This window comes from Lingula anatina, chromosome 7 (genome assembly GCF_051362555.1).
Source record: "Lingula anatina isolate TDL-2025a chromosome 7, LinAna3.0, whole genome shotgun sequence".
NCBI classification, from domain to species: domain Eukaryota; kingdom Metazoa; phylum Brachiopoda; class Lingulata; order Lingulida; family Lingulidae; genus Lingula; species Lingula anatina.
Genome location: NC_141773.1, coordinates 20,299,492 through 20,321,078, shown reverse-complemented (window position 1 = coordinate 20,321,078; position 21,587 = coordinate 20,299,492). Strand labels below are relative to the sequence as shown.

The 21,587-nt window shown below is 38.2% G+C and overlaps 1 protein-coding gene across 1 annotated transcript; it reads left to right on the top strand.

Annotated features, from left to right (window-relative positions):
• The first annotated feature begins 41 nt into the window (after positions 1-41).
• On the top strand, positions 42-19,750 carry LOC106171692 (uncharacterized). Its single transcript, XM_087017950.1, has 25 exons — positions 42-2,077; positions 2,457-2,699; positions 3,045-3,410; positions 3,849-4,112; positions 4,568-4,678; positions 4,884-5,027; positions 5,256-5,416; positions 5,720-5,990; positions 6,486-6,749; positions 6,992-7,108; positions 7,436-7,693; positions 8,155-8,268; positions 8,670-8,780; positions 9,455-9,952; positions 11,013-11,126; positions 11,444-11,569; positions 12,338-12,407; positions 12,694-12,818; positions 13,181-13,263; positions 14,035-14,133; positions 14,314-14,482; positions 14,796-14,852; positions 15,647-17,165; positions 17,560-17,651; positions 18,029-19,750. Exons 2-25 carry the CDS (start codon positions 2,510-2,512, stop codon positions 18,220-18,222), a joined length of 5,517 nt encoding a protein of 1,838 aa, XP_086874076.1. The 5' UTR covers positions 42-2,077; positions 2,457-2,509; the 3' UTR covers positions 18,223-19,750.
• The last annotated feature ends 1,837 nt before the right edge of the window (positions 19,751-21,587 follow it).

Below are 21,587 nucleotides of genomic sequence, written 5' to 3'. Positions count from 1 at the left end.
GAGGACCCAGGTAGTCAAAATCTGTATTTTATGACCTTGCAAGGTCTTCATATCCAAACTGATGATTACCCTTGGTAGTCATTTGATTACTTGGGGTGTCAAATTAGGTTGATGCATTCTTGCGGTTTTGGTGGAAGTCAGGAGTGCTAGCAACTTTCATTTACCGTTGGCCTGCATGTAATTGATGTGTTTTAGATAAGAGTGCTACAGTATTTAATAATGTTGTTCAATAATTGTAGTGGCACAGGAAGCCTGAAACAGGATTTAGTATGAAAAACCAAGTGTCTGAAACCAAATGTATCTATAAAAATGGCGTAATTTTCCAAACCTGAACCACAACAAGCATTGCTGCAAAATGCCGTTCGATGCTTCACCGAACAACCCACATAGAAAGAGAGCATTGGCCCAACGCATGATTGGCTGTACGATCAATATTGTCCCAACGTTGAAAAGCCAACCAACAGCGTTGTGCCAATTTAAGCCCAACGTATGGTTGTTCATCGGCACATCGTTGTACAGACGTTGGCCCAATGCCAACCATAGGCATTGGGCCGAGGTCATGCTGCCGATGTTCTGCCAACGCAAATTAGTGTCTTCTGAGAGAACTCAGCCAAGCCGGAGGTGAGTCCATTAGAACACACGGAGGAGAAAACCGTTTTAACCCAGGGGCGCAAGAGGGAGGGTATACGCCTAAAAAGCTGTAGATGTGACTATCATCATTTATTGACACTAGATATGGTGTGCACATGCATGCAGCTCTATTAAATTAGGTCAAGGCAGAGGCACATAAATCCCACAACATCAAACACAGCCATTTGGACCTCAAAAACACATTTAACTTTTTACTCACAGTAATTATTTATGTTGCATTACTATGGTGGGTCACATTTTTTTTCCTATCTTGGAATGCCCAAACCGAAAATTCCGCCAAAACAGCGCACGTGACAGCACTAAGCAATCCAGTAGCTTCAGTGACTGCGATCTATATTTAGACTCGCCGCTCTCAGCCACTTAAACACCCGCGGTCGTCATACACACAGTACCGGTACGCTACGCAGTGACGGCTTTGGCGATATAACATGTTGAATACCCTCCAGGGTAATTAGATCGGCTGAAATGACGACCCTTCGCTTTCAGTGTAAATATATTGTCCATTAAAATTCTTCAATTATTTTGAAGCTTTGGTATGTATTCCTATCAAAACATGTCTGCTATGTCTGTAATTGTTGATTTATTTCTTATCTTCAATTTATACGTTACGTATTTCATGTGTATAGTTTTATTCATTCAGACGCAGTTTCGATATCGTACATGTACGATATAGAATATAGAATATACCATTGTATGGCTACCAGCCGTGTTTAAGGATGATGGGTGCTGTCGCCAGAAATCGATTTTAGTATGCTTACAGTCTTAAATCTAAACGCGTTTATCTTATTCAATTAATACAACGTTTTCTTTCACTCAGATTTTTTTACCCTGGCCAGAATTAATATGTTTCTAAAAGTGATGTATGTGGAATTTTAATGTATTCTTTGTCAATTTGTGAATTATATATATAGAAAATTGTCAGTTGATAAATACATGTATTTAGAAGAAACTCATACATGTAATTGTTATATAAGTGAAATTCAAAATATTGTTTTGTAACTACGCACGTTCAGTAATACGATATCATATTGAACACTGTCTAAAGATCGAAAAGCACTTAACGAATTTTTATACCCCCGTACAATACTTGATTTGGTGAATTGTGAATGGGGCTTGTAGTCAAATGTTATCCACGGAATGTGATTATCCACATTTTAGTAATTTGTATGTGCATGGCAATATACATGTATATCAAGCTATATATTAAGAAAGTGTCATCTATTCCGTTGACGCTTGTAAATTTCACCAGTGGAATTGATCTTAATTCTACCAGTGGAATCAGTTAACTGCACATTTGAAGACAGCTATTTATGTGGCTACATCATTGCGTCATCATCTGAGTCGTTCGTATGGATAAGAAACAATGGACCAACATTTACAGCGAAGACGGGACCGAATGCTGACCATACACAGTCTCAGGTACCAGGTGCGTCTTTTAAATTGATTATTATAACTGTATCGATATTTTGTCTTCATTTCCCATTGACCATATCCATTTATTAGATGTGCAGCATTATTTATTCAGCAGAGTTAAAGTTCGGTTCTTTTATACCGGGAAACATATACATTCAGCGCGGTTAACAATATAGTTATGGTGCAATACCATAGAAAACAATTTTGGTGAAATTTTACAATGGACGCCTGGTCAATTTTAGCCAAGATACAGGGTATTGACACTTTCTCGCCTCCCTGGGGAGGATTCAGCAGTGTTAATCAAAATAGTTGTATACAAATTATTTGTTACCAATTGTTTGACATGTCCGCTCATCTGCAGGCATAAACATGCACAATGTTTACTATTACAGAAAATGAAAGCAGCGAGTGTGCCGACGGAAATTACCAAGAATACAAAGGCCAGATGGCGACCACTTGGTTTGGTTCAGCATGTAAGCCTTGGTATGAGTCGCCCTCCTCTCTTTATAAACACCTGAGTGAAAACTACTGCCGTGCTGACGATGATGCTGACTTTGGGCCGTGGTGTTTTTCTTGGAATGGTGCTTATGGTGCCAACGGTGACACTTGGGACTACTGCAGGAATTTTTGCCCCGGTGAGCATAAACAATACATAAAAATAAAGTGAGCTCGTTTTCAACACTTCGCCCTCAATAGATGAACATTCATAAATACACGAATGAAATGAAAGTTTACTTTTCATCAAATCGTCTTACAAAAACGCTTTTTGAACATTTGTGTACTGATCGTGATATGTGACTACATTTTTCTAAATCCACAGCTTATTATTACAAGACAGTATAACATACAGGTATTTTTATGTCTGTTTATTACTATTTATATCTATTTGTGCAAAAACTTCTCTCTCTCAGTTTTCTGCTATAATACAAAACATGACTATTGTCGAAATCAAAGGTTTTTCTTAAATCCTCCTACTCCAGGTTATTATATGTATACCACATCCCACAGAGGAGAACAGGGGAGTACCACGACCTTGTCTTCCCCTCTCCACGATTTTCAAGGTAACACAAATCATTCCCTGGAATTCTACCATCACATGAAGGGTACTGACATTGGTACCTTTGAGGTCTTCTTACTGACAGATGATTTCCTAGTACAGCGTTTGGTTGAGATAAAGGGGAACCATGGTTCCGGTTGGGTGAAAGCTGCAGTAGCAATACCAAGTGTAACTGCACACCGTTCACGTGTTGTGTTTAGAGGTACACGTGGGGACGGCATAAAGGGCGATATTGCCATCGATGATGTTAGCTTAAACCAGGTGGAGTTCAATGCACAAGACGTGCCGGGTAAGAATTATCAGTTACAGTACGAAGATAGACGATGATTTTTATATGGTCACTTACTGTTAATTACCTTTGGAAACCTACAGCAGAGAATATTGCAGTTTGAATTTAGAAAATGGAATATCGATACCTTCACTGACATCATAGGTAGAATTTTTATAACGTGTTTCATTCCTTTCGCATTTTCATTTTAGGAACATCTTTGGGAAGCTTATTTTCAACGATTTTATCTAAACAAACTACTGGTTACATGTTTTAGAAGAAATGTTGTACTCCCAGATTTCTTCAAATCAAAGATTCCATTGCCTTCCTCTCATTACGATTTACATACAGCCCCCCCCCCTCGACACCCCCTTAATCCACCACTGTGTACACTCCTCTCACTTACTAATGCGATATTGGATATATTTTCAAGTTAGTGTAAAATTTGGGTCATTGCAGTTTATGAATGCATAAGCACCCATGTGGGATCGGAATACAGCGGAACAATTTCTTTGACGAAAAGTGGGAAAGCCTGCATGCCTTGGAGGTCGGACAGCGTCGTTCAGCGATTAAAGAAGCTTGGAGAGTTTGCCGTCTTCCCCGACAGTACGTTGATACAGGCAAATAATTTCTGCCGCAACCCTGACCTGAGAAAAGATGGACCATGGTGTTTTACATCCGACACGGACACAAAAGGGGAGAGATGCGATGTCCCTTTCTGCGGTATGATAGATTCCTGCTCTCCTTTTTCACAAGAACTCCATGCTACTGAAAATATCTTCACGTTGAATGATTGTCCTTAGTAGTGCATTGACGATATATTTTGTTCTGGAATTATCGATTACAGCCAAGGCGTTTTTCATTTTATTGATCAATTATATAATTATTATTATTTTATTTTTTGCAAAGATCTTGGCAAGTAAGCAAACGTGTGGACCGCACCTGTTGCTTAATTAAAATATCCTCATTTAACGAGAAAAAAATTGATTGTAAAGAAAGGAAGATTGTATAACCAAACAAAATACACAATGTATCTCTTGATTACTCGCTTCACAATGGCATTGCTGTTTAAACGGGCACATTTTGTGCGGCGTTGAATACTTAATCTTAGCTTTGGTACTGTGCATTTTCGGCAGTATTTTTTCCGCAGTTTTTTTTTTTTAATTGTTTTATTACAGATTGTACTGAAGGTCAATTTCAATGCACAAACGGCATGTGTGTTGCCAGTCATTTATTATGCAACGGCATTGATAACTGTGGTGACAGGAGTGACGAAGAAACCCCTTGTAGTTCGTATCACTTTGGTATTTACATACTGTAGATTAAATATGTGTAATAGGAATTTACCTTTTCTTATTTCCAATTTAAAAAATATTATTAATAAATAATAACAATGGAGATCTTTTCCCACACTTAAAATCTGTAACATTCAAATTAATAAAACTCCTTCATGTTTATGATGAAATGCAATCATGCAGTTAATTGGTATTTCAGATCATTCTGTGGCTTGTGGATTTGAGGATGCGTACAGCTGTGGGTACTCAGTAAGGAAAGCAGGGAGTGCCTTCACTTGGACAAGAACAGAATATCATCTACCGAGCCTGAATACAAACCCTAATCTTACGTGTAAGATTTCAGGTAAGGCAGTATCTGGTTGTGTGTTTTTGTTTGTTTGTATAAAATGCAGTTTCACAGAAAATGAGTTATAGTATGCTCACTTCAAAAAGACTAATATCTTTGAAAAGCATTGACTCATAAATGTATTATTATTATTATTATTATTATTTATTTATTTATTTATTATTTTGCAATGGTAAAAATTTATTGGTAACTGTTTTTGTAAATTTAAATTATCTGTCGGTTTAGGATCTGTCATGATTGCTGACGCCTGTGGGTTTGCCAGTGGAGTTGCGGAACTGGTGTCACCCCCTATCAACATTTCCATGCCACACTGTCTACACTTTTGTTACTACATAGATGGGTTGGGGACCTCAGAGCTCAACGTTCTCCAGGAAAGAGCATCAACAGTAAGTACTTATCTTTGCTTGGAGCAATTAACACCTGGCTTCTTTTTGTGAATACCCTGCTGCTGCCACACACACACACACACATACACACACACTTCATAATAAGACATTAAGAAAAATTGTCCACTAAAATATTGGTTAAAAATCCAATGCTGTTGTCGTTGGAAGAGCAGTTACCATTTGTTTGCATGTACTAGTATTTTACATCTGACATGATGTATTGGCGTTTCAATATATATCGTCTCTAATACGGCATCAGTTTAACGTGAAAATTATATAGTGCAATAACTTTTGTCTTTGCAGACTTCGGGGAACAAGCACGGTGTTATTCGTAAAAACTTGTTCTTCAGCACCGGGGAGCCGGTAAACCAGTGGCTCAGTGATGTCGTCCAGTTACCAGCGGGACAGTACAACGTCATATTCCAAGCCCATCTTCTTAAAGATAGCATAAGTCAAAATACAAAAATCTTAAAGAGTTGCCCCGGAACACTGGCAGTGGATGAGGTGGCAATTGTGCCTGGAATATGTAAAGATCAGATCATATGTCCAGGTCTCCCACCGTGTAGTGATGAAGGTAGGTTCATGGACATATATGGGCATTGTGAGAATCTAGCTTAACAACTCCCATCAGAACATTTGGCCTAATCTCAAATGAAATGGATCATTACAATTACCTTACCTTGTACCTATAAAAACGTTAGGCAACAAGGTTAAGCATTATGAGAATTTAGCCTAACAATTCACATTAGAATATTTGGCCTCACCTCAGTATGAAATGGATCATGATATTTATATAGCGTGTAAAGGTATAAATTTTAGCTAACAAGGCAGTAAAGGTTAAACTGGACGGTACCGAACTACCGGGCATCTGAGTATCAGTTCGAGAAAGTTAGAATTCAGATGCCAACTTTAACAAACAAATTAAGTACTTGCGTCAGAATCATACTGTCTTATATATCTGTATTTCTACGATTTCTACTCAAAGTACTCAATCGTTGTTTTAGGATTTTGTAAATTATCTAGTTTTGCTGATCCAGCTTAACCATTCGGCTGTTTGTCATCATTGCAGCACAATTAGAATGCCTCCAAGACCGCCATGGCTCCAATTACATAGGGCATAAGAATGTGACCCGTGACGGTTATGATTGTCAGCGCTGGGACATGCAGTCTCCACACAAGCACCAGTTTCAGAGACCGAGTGATTTCCCAGATGCCTCGGTACCGGAAGCCTCAAACTTCTGTAGGAACCCGGATGCGAAACCAGCTGGTCCATGGTGCTATACAACTGACAGAACCATAGAATGGCAACCGTGTGATATCCCCATCTGTGCCGGTACTGTATGCTATAAATGTTGTTTCATCGTCATTCGAAAAATGTCGGCGGATATTTACATGTTTTACCATAGAATGTACCCTGTATTGATGTATTAATTTGCTTTAAAATGAAAGTTTTACCAGCTAACTAAATAATTTGTAGACAGTCCGTAAATAGCAGCCTTTTCAAGACAGGCGCTATATGAATGCCATCTTCTCCATGCTTCGAAATCTTTGATAGATCTCCATTCTATATTTCAGCGTGCGGGGAACAGTTTCAATGTAAAAGTGGCCAGTGTCGTTCAGTGGAAGTAAAATGTGACGGGGACCCTAACTGTGGGGACTGGTCTGATGAACACGACAGTAACTGTCCGACAGGTGACTTATTTTTAACCCTACAAAATATGAGAAATGCTCCACATATCATCAACTTCAAACGCTACTGGAACTCTTTTCTAAAGAACGTGTTTTACCTTCTTCAAAATCCCTTGCTCGCATGACTGATATGTCGAAGTTGGCTTACCTGCCGTAAATTCAATGTCAAATTCTTTGTCATATTCACATAAAAGACACTAAAGATTATACATTTCATCGAATTTCATTTACAGGGGGAATAAGAATGATCTAAATGATCTTTCCTTTTTCTTCATTAACAATATTTTTACATTTTGTATTTCTTTTCCTTTTCTTTGCTCGAAATGCCAGGATCAACGTTAATCGGACCCGGTGCTACGTACACCGGCACATTGAACATCACAGAAAGTGGGAAACCTTGCATGAATTGGGCCCAGCAGATAGCGCGACGTGACAACATGATAAAGTTTGGTTTAGATGTGACGGATTTTCCCGACAAGAGCATAGAAGATGCTAAAAACTATTGTAGAAACCCGAACCAGGATCCCAAAGGACCATGGTGCATTACCTCTAAGAGATGGGATATCGATTACTGCGATATCCCCCGATGTAAGTTATTGTTTAAAATAGCTTTGATTTTACCACCAGTTAATAAAGGTCGCTGCAACAGTCAATATGATATTGCACCAAACGATTTGTTACCAAATAGCCTCTAGACGGGCGGATACATGTACTTACACTGCACGTAGCGTATCCCGCACGAAAATGCAGCAGTATCGAAGTAGCAAAGAAGCATTAACGCAGTAGTGGTGTGGAGCATATTTGCAGTAGAAATGCAGCATAGCCTACTGCAATTCTACTTCAAAAATTACATAGGGTCGTACAGAGGAGGAGCATTAATGCAGTAGATTTGCAGCTTGATAGAAGCATGTTTCAAATATGCTAATTAGCTCCCCAGTCGAAGCAGATTTGAAGCATGTTTGCAGTAGAATTGCAGTAGTCTACTGCGCTGGAGTATCTACTTCGTTTGCGTGCGGGATATCACAAAAAACGCTATCTCTCTTTCCCAGCTTGTACATCGACTGAGTTCGAATGCGACAATGGAGTATGCGTTCATGAAGAAACTCTGTGTGATGGAGAAAATGACTGCGGTGACTTAAGCGATGAAATTAAACCATGCACAGGTATGAACTAAGAACTAAGAATGGGCTTAGGGATGATCACTCTGCAAACGATTTTGGAGATTGTGGCAATTAAAATTCTTTTTAATTATCAGGAAATTCTATTTTTAAACAATTGCAATGGTTATATTATCAAACAAAACAAAAAAAAATTGTTTGGCAATGTAATTGCAACCAAGGATTGCCTCCATGGGCACTGAAAAGATAATATTCTACACGCGAAAACAATCATCATCATCATCATTCCTCTTCGTCCCGTGTGGGACATAAGGCCACGAAAACAATCATAGGCCGCTATCAAACACAAATAATACAATGAAGCAGTTTAATGTTCTCGAGGTACCTTCATCACAATAGTTAATATTCTGTTATATCTAAATGTATGTATATGCAACTTTTTTTAGACCAAATGTCAGCCACGTGTAACTTCTTAACCAAATACAACTGTGGTTACCGGGTTTCCCCTGTTGGCCGCTCATTGTATAAATGGGTACCTAAGTATAATACTGAAGCAGGTTGGTACTTTTAGTATTCTTTCTATGTCGTTTCGTTATTCTAATAACATTGTTCAAAATGCTACTGTCTTCGCGCTGCTTTATATAGGGAATAGATGTGGTTCATAAGATATTATCTCTTTTTGCCACAAACAAACCTTTTACCAATTTTTTACCAACTTGGGTGACGGCGGTTGCGTGACGTATACTGTATACTCAATCTGCCGGTTCATTTTTCCCTTTGCCATAATGTGCTGTAGGGTTCCATGGCCGAGGCTCTTCCTTTTCTTGAATATGCTTTTTAGTGATTCCTGGAGTCCGTGTCTCCCTTTTATTGAATTTTCTTCATTCTTCTGTCCCGAAGTAATTGTTCATCAAATTTAACCACACAGATCGAAGATATCACTTTTTGATGCCTAGACCCCAATAACCCTATTATTCCTGGCACTCGTGGTGTTTTCTGTTATATCGGAGAATTTGTACTAAGCCCGCCGTACGGTGTGAGGTGAAATTACATATATATATATATATATATATATATATATATATATATATATACATGTATATATAATGTATATATATGATTATCCTGATTTTAATTAACTGACCCATTAATTCTTTTTACATGTGATGTAAAATGACGATACTGTTTTGTGTATATAAACATTAAATAAACACACGGTAATTTTTTTTAGATAAATATGAACGATTCATGGGTGTGGACGTCCAAAATGGCGTACGGTACAAATCGAGAACTTCTCTCATTTCGCCCCCAGTTCGGATTCCAATCTTTGAGTTTGCCTGCGTAAAATTTGTGTTCAAGATCTCAGATTTCGACGCTGTTGTTTTAAAGCTACATTCACAGTATAAGACCGGCAAACGCCGCCAGATATGGGAATCGTTCAACAATACAGGGGAGGAGTGGAAAACGGTTTATACAATGATAAAACATGAGGGACAAGAATTCCGTCTTGTATTTGAAAGTATTGCTGGATTGAACAATAAAAGTCCAGCTATTGATAGCGTTGAAGTAAACCCTGAATATTGCGATGTGGGAAAAATCGAAAATGCCTACATTTATAAGACAGACACACTCCTGTTCAACTGTGATAATGGTAATGTTATTGATGAGGACAAAAAATGCGACGGTTATAACGATTGTTTGGATTTTACAGACGAGCTAAATGGATGTGGTAAGAAATGAGATTAATCATCCTGATTCATTTGACAAGTTTATGTACTGCAGATAGCGTGTTTGTAAACTTTTTTTAATGTACACAGAGATATTCCTAGTTGCACACAGGTTATAAGGCTCTGATAGGCTCAGGCTACTTAATCGATAATTGCCGTTTGCGATCGAGAACCTCAGATTTGTGAGCACAGACGCCCAGATGGACGACTCGAACCACGATTTCATGGCACGAACTTACGGTCTGCACGCGCCATTAAACGGATTAAAGCACGGCCCCGAGGTTTAGTTGCTAGACCCTTGCAGGGTCGGCACGTGTGGAGTCGTTTAGACCATAAACGGATTAGTCGGTTCTGCTTTCGTATAGAGACCGCCATATTTGTATCAGTAGGTCCGAGGATAATCTGTTGTCAGTGCTCTCTTTCAACCGGGCCTTAGGCTGTATACATACGGGTCCTTCTCCTCAACCCCGATCTATTTTCAGCATGGTGCAATAAAGGTACACGAAAATGCACTTTAAGGCTTTCGAAGACTTACGCATGATATTTTCAAGTGACATTTTCTCCTGTTTCCACAAAAGAGACAAATTCTTGACGTCTAAACCGTCTAATAGAAAGATTCGGGCTTTTTTTCGACATAATTTGGGGAGGAGGGTGATGTTTGTTGCTATGGTTACCCAAAGCTCGAAAAAAAATTAACGAAAAATAAATAACAAGCCTCAAAACAAATCAAACTAAGGTACTTCAATAATCTACTATCCACAGGTCGCATTAATGCGGGAGTAGTGCGCCTTCGACAATATCCGGCAAATAGAAACGTACCGGACGGGTAGGTAAGCGGATAAATGGTTCTTGGTTTCTAGCGCGGTGCTCGTGGCTTCCTTTTTTACGTTCGTACCATAAAGCTTGGCCTGAGTTAATTTGAGTGTTCGCGCTCACAAATATGAGGCTAGAGTTCGCCTGAGATTGTTTATAGTTGATCCGTTTGCTTCTCAGTACAATTGATGTGCAGTCACCGCATGGCAAAAATTGTATTTTATACATACGTCTCTTTTTCTGACACAGTTTGTAACGGGTCCGATGTGTTCCAATGCACAATTGGCCTATGCATTGCCAAGAGTTTAGTATGCAACGAGATTGATGACTGCGGAGATGGATCAGATGAAGCGGGATGCGACGGTTAGGATTCTCTGTTTTGGTTTATTCATGTATCTGTGCGAGTGTCTATATATCTGTGTGCCTGTGTACATGTGTGTGTGTGTGTGTGTATGTGCTTGTTTGTGTCCAGTCGCAAAAGTGCATAATTTGCATATCAGTGTGCGGTTGAATGTGCTTGTTTATGATATGCGTAATAAAATCGACTCATTTGTGACATAAAGTATATGAACCACACCTGGCACATTTCTTGTGTGCCTTGTCTATACTCAATGGATTGTGTACATATACTAATCTCAAATGAACCAGTCCATGCATTTGTCTCAGTCTCATGCTTCCAGAGCTCAGACGTTTTTTCAATAATACCTGCAACGACGTAAATGGGAAGGACAGTTTGAACCCAACACGTGCGACAGACAGTGGTTCTTCCCGGGATATAAACGTTACCTATGAAAACCTTGGGATAGGTAAATTTAATGTAACTTTGTTCTGCTGTGGAAGGGCACTTGTTACAACAGAGTTTCAATTCTGCACTTGATAAATTTAGTGAAATATGCATCTACACCCTTGGTCAAAACGGTTATACCACCGACACCTCCACCCCCATTTCCACGTGCTTTTGTTTACAAATAATTACGTCACAGCTGCAAATTGTTTTGAACAATAAATTTTATTCCAGATACTACATCTCACATGGATTATTTTAATGTATAACATGCGCCCTCAAAACGTCTGTTCTACAGTGAATTCCACAAAGGTAAAGAAATGTGCATAAAATTAAAAATAAACCAAACGTCGCCAAATTTACACACAATTTGTATCAGGATGTGCTCAGTAATAGTCCTATATATAGCGTGTGTGTCTACTGCAGGCGGCGCGTCATGCCTCCAAAAAGGGTTACAATTTGGTTTTGTAGGATATTGTCTCAGCTTCCTGAAGAACTTGACAGAAATAGTCCAGCTTATTAGGGGTTTGATTCTGTGAGGTGATAATTTGTAAATATAGAGAAAATGGAACTGGAGGTGGGACAACCTTTTTGACCAAGAATGTATATAAATCAACTAAAATTATGTATAAAATGTCTTCAGCTCTACGCTTGCATTAGCACTACAAAGAGATTGCTGCCCTTCATTCAAGATATCATGGTATTGACAATTATACAGCTGCTCAATAAGAGAAATATTATATTATATTATATTATATTATATTATATTATATTATATTATTAATCCAAGGGTACAAAAGAGTAGAATTAACACCGTTCCTATTCAAAGCTGCACACCAATTAGAAGACCTGATTCACAGGTAATTAGTAGTTTAACTTAAAACTCCGTTGAAAACTGCCATAAGAGAAGAATTTTACAACTTTACAATTTTACAAACTGATACACCAACCACACGACTTTCAATACCCCATTGGTAATTCGACAAGTTCAATTTAAACTGCAATTAAACTCTCAGTGAAGCTATTTAACTTTTGTTCGTCTATTTCCATTGACGAATGTATGAACATTAAAAGCCATTGCCCAATACTAATGACGAAAACATTTATAAGCGGCATATGTCGTTGATTATATCGTCATTGTTCTAGATGCTCTTGGGATGGACAGCCTTGTGAAAAAGGCAGTTTCAAGCAGGTCCTAACTGATTACGGAGTGTGTTATAGTTTTAATGGAGCCACCGCTGATGAGAAAGTAAAGGTGTCTGAAAGAGCAGGTGAGTTGAGAGAGAGAGAGAGAGAGAGAGAGAGAGAGACTTTGCGCACAATGAAACAAATAGAATGGGAAGGTAAAACATTTTCAACCGCCCCAGAGAACAAATAGTCAAGTATTACAAGAAAAGCCAAATCCCCTGCGAAAACAGTTTTGCAAAAAGTCAATAGCACTTGGAGAGTATAATAATGTGTTTTTATTTTGAAATAAGTGCGTCATTATACATAAAAGATAATTACATGAATACATGTATGAAGGAAGTGCGCAAAAAGTCTGATTCAATGAGTGCAAATGTGTGTACTTATTGATAATTTAAGGCTGCTTTGAATTTAATCACAACTCCATGCACTTTGCGTCTCTTTGTAGGTTCAAGATTCGGCTTGAGTTTGACACTTAACATAGAGCAGTATGAATATATGCTAGGACCTAATAAGGATGCTGGAGTGAAGGTACATGATATATGGGTTCTTTGAAAACATGTTTTTATTCAAGTCAAATAAAGTTAAAATCTTTCCCGATTAAAGGGAAACCCATTGTTTTAAGATTTTCAAATCATTTATCAATGATAAGACTTGCAGGAATTGACCTTCGTCTTTATACCTAGAACTTATTTCAAATAACAGAACAGAAATACTTTAGGGTATTTCAGAAATGCCATACAGTACATTTATAGTATTTTTTAAATTTTGAAATAAATACGTAATTTATCACTTTTATGGGCATTAGGTGATCTATTCTCGAGTCAGAAACAAAACTGAAAACTAACAAATTACCCAACTGATTACCTTCTAGTCTGTATTCTGGCCAAAACAAAATCCCATACTTACAGTATATTGAAAATACTTCATGATAAAGCGTAAACGTTTCTCGTGCATGCATGTACCAGTATTCAGCCTAAATTATATTCTTTTCCCTTACTGGAATAGGTCATGTGTTATTCAATTGTTTACGTGGGCCCAATGCGCCATATATAATGTAGTGGAGTAACGAGGTTGAATAAAAGTGTGGTCGTTTAATTCAAGCTGTTCAATGACTGATACCCGTACCACATCCGTGAAAAAATATGTATCATATGCACATTATTTTATCCAATCGACAGCAGTCTGTTTATGTGTTTGCCTGACGATAAACATGACTCGATACTCTTCGTCTGTTCTCGCGTCGAGAAACAATTACACTTAAAAACGTTATCAATATTCTGATTTTCTTACCTTCTCTAGGTATTCCTGCACCCTCAGGATGAGATCCCACAGGTCCGGGAACTAGGGTTCACCGTGGCTCCTGGAATGCACGCGCTGGTGGCCGTGAAGAAGACATCCGTAAGCCCACCCCCTTGTTGTTCTTAAATTATCATGTGACTCCCTCTCGACATTATTCCAATTTTTGAACATAATAAAATTGTAGTTTTATTATCTTTTTTGGGTCATGAAACTTCAATTTTGTCATGTCGTCTTTAGTGACATGCACATTTTATTCATAACTTTGCTACTTCTTAATAGACTAAGAGTCTTAAGAAACCTCATGGCACCTGTGGAATCATGCCGCTTGATTACTATCAACAATATACGACAGGAAGATGTTTGTTGGAACATGAAACCAAGCGACTGGTACAAGCCTGCGGCTGTCGAGATGCCTATATGCTAAGAGAAGGCAAAGGGAAAGGCGAAGGTGTGTGTGTGTCGATTGGATAAAGTGTAGTTTGCTTTTTATTAAAACTGTTTATGAATATGGTAATAAGGACATTCATGAACATTTACTGCGCTCCACGATTTGCTTTCAAGAAGCCACAAAACAATATCCATTGCACTGGAACCTTGAACCATACAACATAATGCCTTTTAAAAGCACTTAATATATAACGATTTATTATGCATTTGTATATATGTATGGTGTATAGTACAGTTTAACTCTTGACATGAGCACGTGGGTTTTTTTTTTGCGGGTCAAATTAATTACAAAATAGATGCCCTTTTTATTCCAGATGACCCGCCTGTTTGTGACACTGTCAAATATATTGATTGTGTTTTGCCACGTTTGAGTAAGTTCCATTTTCTTTCACGGTTAACGTCTTTTTCTCTTAAATTATGTATTGATATAGACATAGATGCTTCTGTAATTTTACTATTGGTATCATGGGTACTGTCTTTTATTATACGTTAAAGATGCATACAAAGTCAATTTTTGTCACAAAAACCAACCAAATGCTAGCATATAGTTTTAAGTAGTATAACTAAGAGAATTACCAAAAGGAATTGTTTAATTTTACCCGAAAATGATGTTTGAACGGATTTTTCTGCTGGCATTCTAAGCTGTATGTCAATGGGGCAGGAAAGTAGGTCACGAAAGTAGGTTAAATTTACAACCAAAAATTTAAAGAAAGGAGCAGTCTAAAGGTTTTTAATGGCTGATTGAGTGATCTATTCAGTTTATCCCTTGGCATGTCGAATTTATTTGAGTCATATAAGAATCTAGTAGAAGTGGTTTACATGTGTTACTGGGAATCCACGCTCCACTGATGCTCGGTTCGTATGTATGTACCTTTTATGTGCTTTAGCGAAATATCAAATTAAAAATAATTTAACAAAGCAGCTTCCCGTTCGTTCAAAATGTTTTAACAAAACAGATTACCGTTCGTTCAAAATGTTTTAACAAAACAGATTCCCGTTCGTTCAAAATATTTTAACAAAACAGATTCCCGTTCGTTCAAAATTAATTGGAAATGCTTCGATATGGTTGCTATTGAGCCAGTGGATAATTGCAATCAATTGTTCTGTCTAGCAAGGTCAGATTGACAATGAAATATTATTATTATTATTATTATTATTATTATAGAGCAACGTACACACAAACAGGCTCAGTGTATCCAGCCTTGCATCACCACGTTCTACGAACCTGTAATATCATATGGAAAAATTTCCGACATCAACGTCGACCGTGTACTCCGTGGAAATATTTCTGTTCTCAATGAAACATTCTTAAACGCCAGAGAGGGAGCACACCGGGTTGACCCCGAGCGGTTCACCGAAGTTTACGAATTGCTGCACGAGCTGAACAAAAGTTATACCAAATTCCTAAGTGTGCTTCACGATATATTAGAAGTACCCATCGACCACAAGTATGTTACCCAAAGGATCGAAAATTCAAAAAGGTATCTCACTGATATGTATAGAAAAGACGCCCGATTGATTACCGAATTTGTATCGCCATACCGATTTCGGTACGTCGTCGAGGTTCACCCCTATGTCCTAAAGTTAACAGAAGCTCTGGGGCACTTGCCAGGTAACTTATTTATATTATTGGGTGGTTCAGACGCCTTCTCTAACGACAAAAGATCGAACGCAAAAGTGGAAGTTCAGAATTTCTACAATCTTTACAACGAAAGCATGTCTGTGTTTCTGGAACCCAGTGCCGAGAAGAACGCAATAGACTTGCCCGACTTTTTCTTCGGTTCTGACACCATTCCGTCTGTGTTTCTTGAACCCAGTGCCGAGAAGAACGCTAGAGACTTGCCCGACTTTTTCTTCGGCTCTGACAACATTCCGTGCATGCAATCAAGGGTATATGTTGAGGAAAAATGCAAATATGCACTAGAACATTCAAACAAGTCGAATATTAACATTGTTTTGGACGATAAAAATCTTGTCAGTGAGATTGAAATGTTCGGGCGTTGTCTTAATCTGTACAATTCCACGCTAAGCGCTTTATCTTCTTTGGAATTAGTAAACCCCAGTTCATATTCGGGTGCGAAATTGATAATTGACGAGTATATCGACTCTCTTCTTATAGTTTCACATGCCAGGTCACATACTGACATGATGCTGGCACACTACCTGACGGGAGAGATTACCAAAACTGAAATAGCCGCAATGTCCACCCCTGATGAAATCGCATATGCAAAGGAGAGCATTAACAAAATTTATGACGTTGCAAAGGGGCTGGAGGGGCGAAAATCGAAAGAACTTAATGATCTTCAAGAAAAAGTAGCGCAATCCTACAAAAACATTGCTGAGAAATGTCAGCAGTTTGATACGTTTTTCTCTGCTGCCGGAAGAAAAGGATCGTGTTTAGGACAGTTGTGGGCAATGGAGATATGGAAGCGGTACGTTCCGGACATCAATCTGTTTGGTCAAAGCAACACGTCAGGCGCCCCTCCAGCAGAAAATTTTATATATGTAGACAGCTATCTTCAGGAACACGTTGAAGCTTACTTAGAACCAGTTCGGACTATGTCCAAGCAACTAGGTGCCGATCTCAGCGACCAGCGCGGCCTCTTATTGCAATATTTTACTGAGTTTCAGACGCGACTGCAAATGTATTTAAAGGGGAATTCACTGGACGCAACATTTGTGGCGTAAGTAGGTCTGGTGTATTATCAATTGCAATGTCTAGAATATTTTGAATCTCTAATCCTAATCCAATCTATCCAAACATCCAACTTGTAGTTGACGTGTTTGTGAATTAAACGAACCACTTTTCTTTTAACTTCATTTAAGTGGCACACATTTTGGTGTTAAAATGCAGAACCGGAGTGTTTGTTTAAATGGTAAAAAATGTGCGCATATCACTCTGATTCCTTTGATCACCAATCAGATATAAATACATGCAGTTAATATTTACATAAATTTGCCCTAGATGAGAACAGGTATATGTAAACTACTATTGCCATTATATTCATGGCATGTCGCAAGGTACCGGGTCGATGATTACATTGAAATTATTGGAATCTAGACTATTGTTGATTTCAGAAATAATTTCCTCAGCCTGGACGTCTATTTTGCCCAGCTGAGCTACCAAAGAATCGAGCAAATGCGAGACATAAACGAAGGGTCATTACTTAGTAAGTTCCGGATTTGTTTCGGAAATAGTCGGCTGAGTCCGTATCTCTAGGACTGAATCCCATATATACTCGTTTAAAATAGACAAGGCACGAATAACAAAAGATACGAGTGCAATACAACCTTGGCCTTTATTTTGTTGAGTTGCGCGCCATCTTTATTTTGTCTTCTCTTTTTCCACACACTGCACCATAAATTTTTCATCAAAATCTCACGCGGAATGTAGGCAATTTCATTTAATAGAAAGCAGGCCAGCTGAAAATTTTAAATGATGTATTTGAATATCTTTCTTACGATTCGTATCTTACCTCTTAACTCAGCTTTTTTAACCCAATCCAACACTCCCAGGGTCTCTGTATTGTCACTGTATCTGTTTTAGGTGAAATTGGTGGATTAATGGGTCTTCTTTTGGGCGCAAGCGTCATCACATTATTTGAACTTTTGGATATGATTATCTATAACTTTATCCTAAAACGAACAGCCAAAGTGGATCGCAGAAACAGCCAGCACCCGGATGAGTTTGAAATGAAAGAAAATTTTGCAAAAGATACATTCGAAACTCCGTTTGCCTAATGACGCCTTTGGATAGCTCAAACACAAAGGCTGTTCCTACTACGAACACGGACCACGAGTGCCTGGGATGCATGAAAAAAATAAAGCAGACTTACATTGAGTGAAAAACACAGTCAGAGAACGGGGGAGGGGTATGCAAATTATTCAGATTATGATATATATATATCCAGTCAGAATTTTCATTTTTTTTTGTTTGTTTGTTTGTTCTTGTTGAAACTGTTTTTATTGAACCCATTATAACTTGAGTTGCACGGAAGGAAAAAAGTATGTTAAAATATGTTTCTTGCAAGCAGGGTCAAGGTCTTACGCCTGCGAGATTGAGTTCACAAGGTTCCGGTATTTCATCGTAAGGGAACGTAGTGTATTTGTCATGTAATTGGTTGTTATTGATTTAATCGGATGGTCCTTTGCCGAGAGAAAGTGGCGTTGTACGGTATGATTGTGTTAAGTAAAAAGGTACAACTTGTAAATTATAAGGTCCTTACAAAATTAACAATTTAAACCCCCCCCCCCCCCCCCGCCTTGATTTAAAATGGATCTTGTCAACTGCATTGTACATATATTTATCCTTGCCGACCCCCTCATCCACTGTCTATAAAATCCCGTGTTTCTGCCAGTGTGCACGCATGTTATAATTGTATGGTAATAAGGATGTAGCAGAACATGTACATTTATGTAGCAGCTTTCTTCTGCTACATGTGTTGCTATCAGTTTTGCTTCTCCACAGTTTTATGCAGGAAGATACAGGTGCGTGTAAACTTTCGTTCATATCACATAGCCTGTGTTCCCTTTTGTTGAGTATTTTTCTTCGTCTTATAAATGTCAACTTGGTGCTTTAAAATACTTTGTGAAAGTTTACCTTGATTCTCTGAAACAATATTTGTTAAATATAACCTTGATGTTTTTGAAATGTATTTTTGATGTTTTGAAATATTTTGCCTTCTGAAAAGGACACGATGTGGTAGCGGAGAGGAAAATATGAATAAACCAACTATGTCGAGAAGGATGCCAACAAACAGGGAGGAAATTAGATGAAATGACACTTATGCGGTATGAAAAACAAGGCAACAAAGCTATCAAATGAAAAGACAAAAAGCAGAAAATATAATTCAAAACACTTAAACAAAAAAACTATATAATTTCCAGAAAGGTTAACCGATAAGCAGGCTTTTCATTTGAAGATGTATTTTAGTCCTATATTACCTTTCTGTAAGTTTGAGAAGAGTAAGTGACATGGTTTTCCTTTAATGGTCACTATGGGGGCAGTGCCCAAAATAGGGTTTTCTTCATTTTGATGTAATATTACAAAATGCTTAACAGCATAATAAACATCAATTTTAATAATAAAATAAAAACCATGGATATTCAGAAAATGTGCCTGGCAAAAGTCTTCAAGCCCATGGAAGTTCATAGTCACACATTGAAAATGCAAAAATGTAAACAGGAGTTAACTGTGAGGAAAAGAGTTTATTTCCACCTTCAACATCTTTTTTTGCATAAAACAAAATTATCAATTTACTGTCATTTTTTAAATGAACAACTAAGAAAATTGTGAACATAGGAAAAATAACACAAGAACAATTTTAAATGTCCAATTTTCTCTATCCTGAGATTCTGAATATAGTGAGTGATTGAATCTGACAAACTGCAATGATATGAGTTTATTTCCTTTTTTGACAGTTTATTACACAATGCAAGATAAAATGTGTTATCAGTGTTGCATATATGCTGAAAAAAGGAAAAAAAGGCATAACTTTTGAAAAAAATGCCCGAACAGCCTAATTTTTTTTAACGTGACCTGCGTATAATGAATATTCATCAGTTCTGTAAGTTTCAAGCTTAAGGGTAAAACGGTATTTCAATAATCGTGTTATCGGTGTTGTAACTTAAAGTTTGAAAAACAATACACTCATCACTAGCAATAGTCGTTTTATCCTGTGTTACTTCCCAGTAATCATTTCATATGTATTTTGTGTGTATATATATACAGACTTGACATTTAATATGGAATATTTCAGTTTCGAAGGTATGAATAGGTAAAAATGCGTTCTTTTTTCAAAAAACTCCGATCTCATATAAGATTTGTGAATGGAGAAGTGTGTAGTCAGGTGTGTCGCTATCAATTAACTGACTTTCATGTCTGTTGCGCTGCTACATTATGTAATATGCAGTGATTTAATTGGGTAGTGTTCCTTTGGGCTGGTCAAAGCTTGGCTTAGGCAAAGCTTAGTTCTGTCAAAAAAGTATCCATATGTCGACAACTACTGCATAGAAGAATTTGAAATTTTGCATGCAAGCGGTCAGTCTTACAGTGCGTAAAATGAGCTAAGTAGTGCATTACAAATTTGTTAATCTGTGGCAGAATGTCGAGAAAAACAGACATTACCAGACAGATTATAGCGCCAAACGGAACGGTCCCCACAGTTTTACAGAGTAATGCCCAGACTGATGTACCCACACAGAGGTCACCCCCAGTGTAACAAAATCTTACCTACGGGGTACAGGACCCACTGTCTTTCGGGATACGCTGCTGCAACTAAACAAAAAACACCTAGTCCGTTCAGAACGAGGGGTAAATTGCCACCAAAATACGTTTTTCAAGGCCCTTAGCGAACACCAAACTGGTTTTAGCAGGTAAGAATACCAAACGACCTCCGAGGCACCCACTGTAAACAGCAAAACATCGTCGTCTGTTTCTCTAATGAATTGGGGGCCATGACCGTTTCTGGGTAGAACACTGAAACCGCGTGGATTTCTTTATTGAGGTCAGATTTCACCTGTACCGCCCAATTAGTCAAAACAGAGTTTACAGACATCCAGAAGAGGCCTACGACGAAACATGTGCCGGGTCTAAAGTGACAAGGGTCATTGACAGCGTCAGTATTTGGAGTGGATACCACATTGGTGCCAAACCACCAATGGTAGTCATCGACGAAAACCTGAACCAGATCAAATTAAGGAAAAATCTCGGAACCACTTGACTATCATTTGATAAAGGGCACCTTAGGAACAATTTTAGGCTGCACGGTGAGGTTGTCGGTTCACACAGAGCACATTTAATAGCAGATAACTCACAGAACTAAGGGAATGAGCAGTTACCCTGGTCATCAAAATCGCCACATTTGAACCACATAGACGATATTTGGGTAGGCCATTACTCGCCAAATCAACTGCCTACATGCCCTACAACAAAACTGGACCAAATTGGCCAATTTTTGACCAGATCGAACTCTAAAAACCTAAGCCAAGGAATGCCTTAGCGCTTGAGAGCGCTGGTAACAGCCAGAAGAGGCCAGGCGTAACAACGACCATTACTGTGACTAGAAACTGACATGAGGGTCTTTTGTGGAGCGTATAACTCTTTT

What these genes read in the sequence shown, in the direction of transcription:
- LOC106171692 (XM_087017950.1), top strand. Translation starts at nt 2,510, where the DNA reads ATGGCGACCACTTGGTTTGGTTCAGCATGTAAGCCTTGGTATGAGTCG. An exon ending in ATGCGATGTCCCTTTCTGCG is followed by an intron (nt 4,113 to 4,567) that starts GTATGATAGATT and finishes GTTTTATTACAG; the next exon opens with ATTGTACTGAAGGTCAATTT. An exon ending in AAAGGTGTCTGAAAGAGCAG is followed by an intron (nt 12,819 to 13,180) that starts GTGAGTTGAGAG and finishes GTCTCTTTGTAG; the next exon opens with GTTCAAGATTCGGCTTGAGT.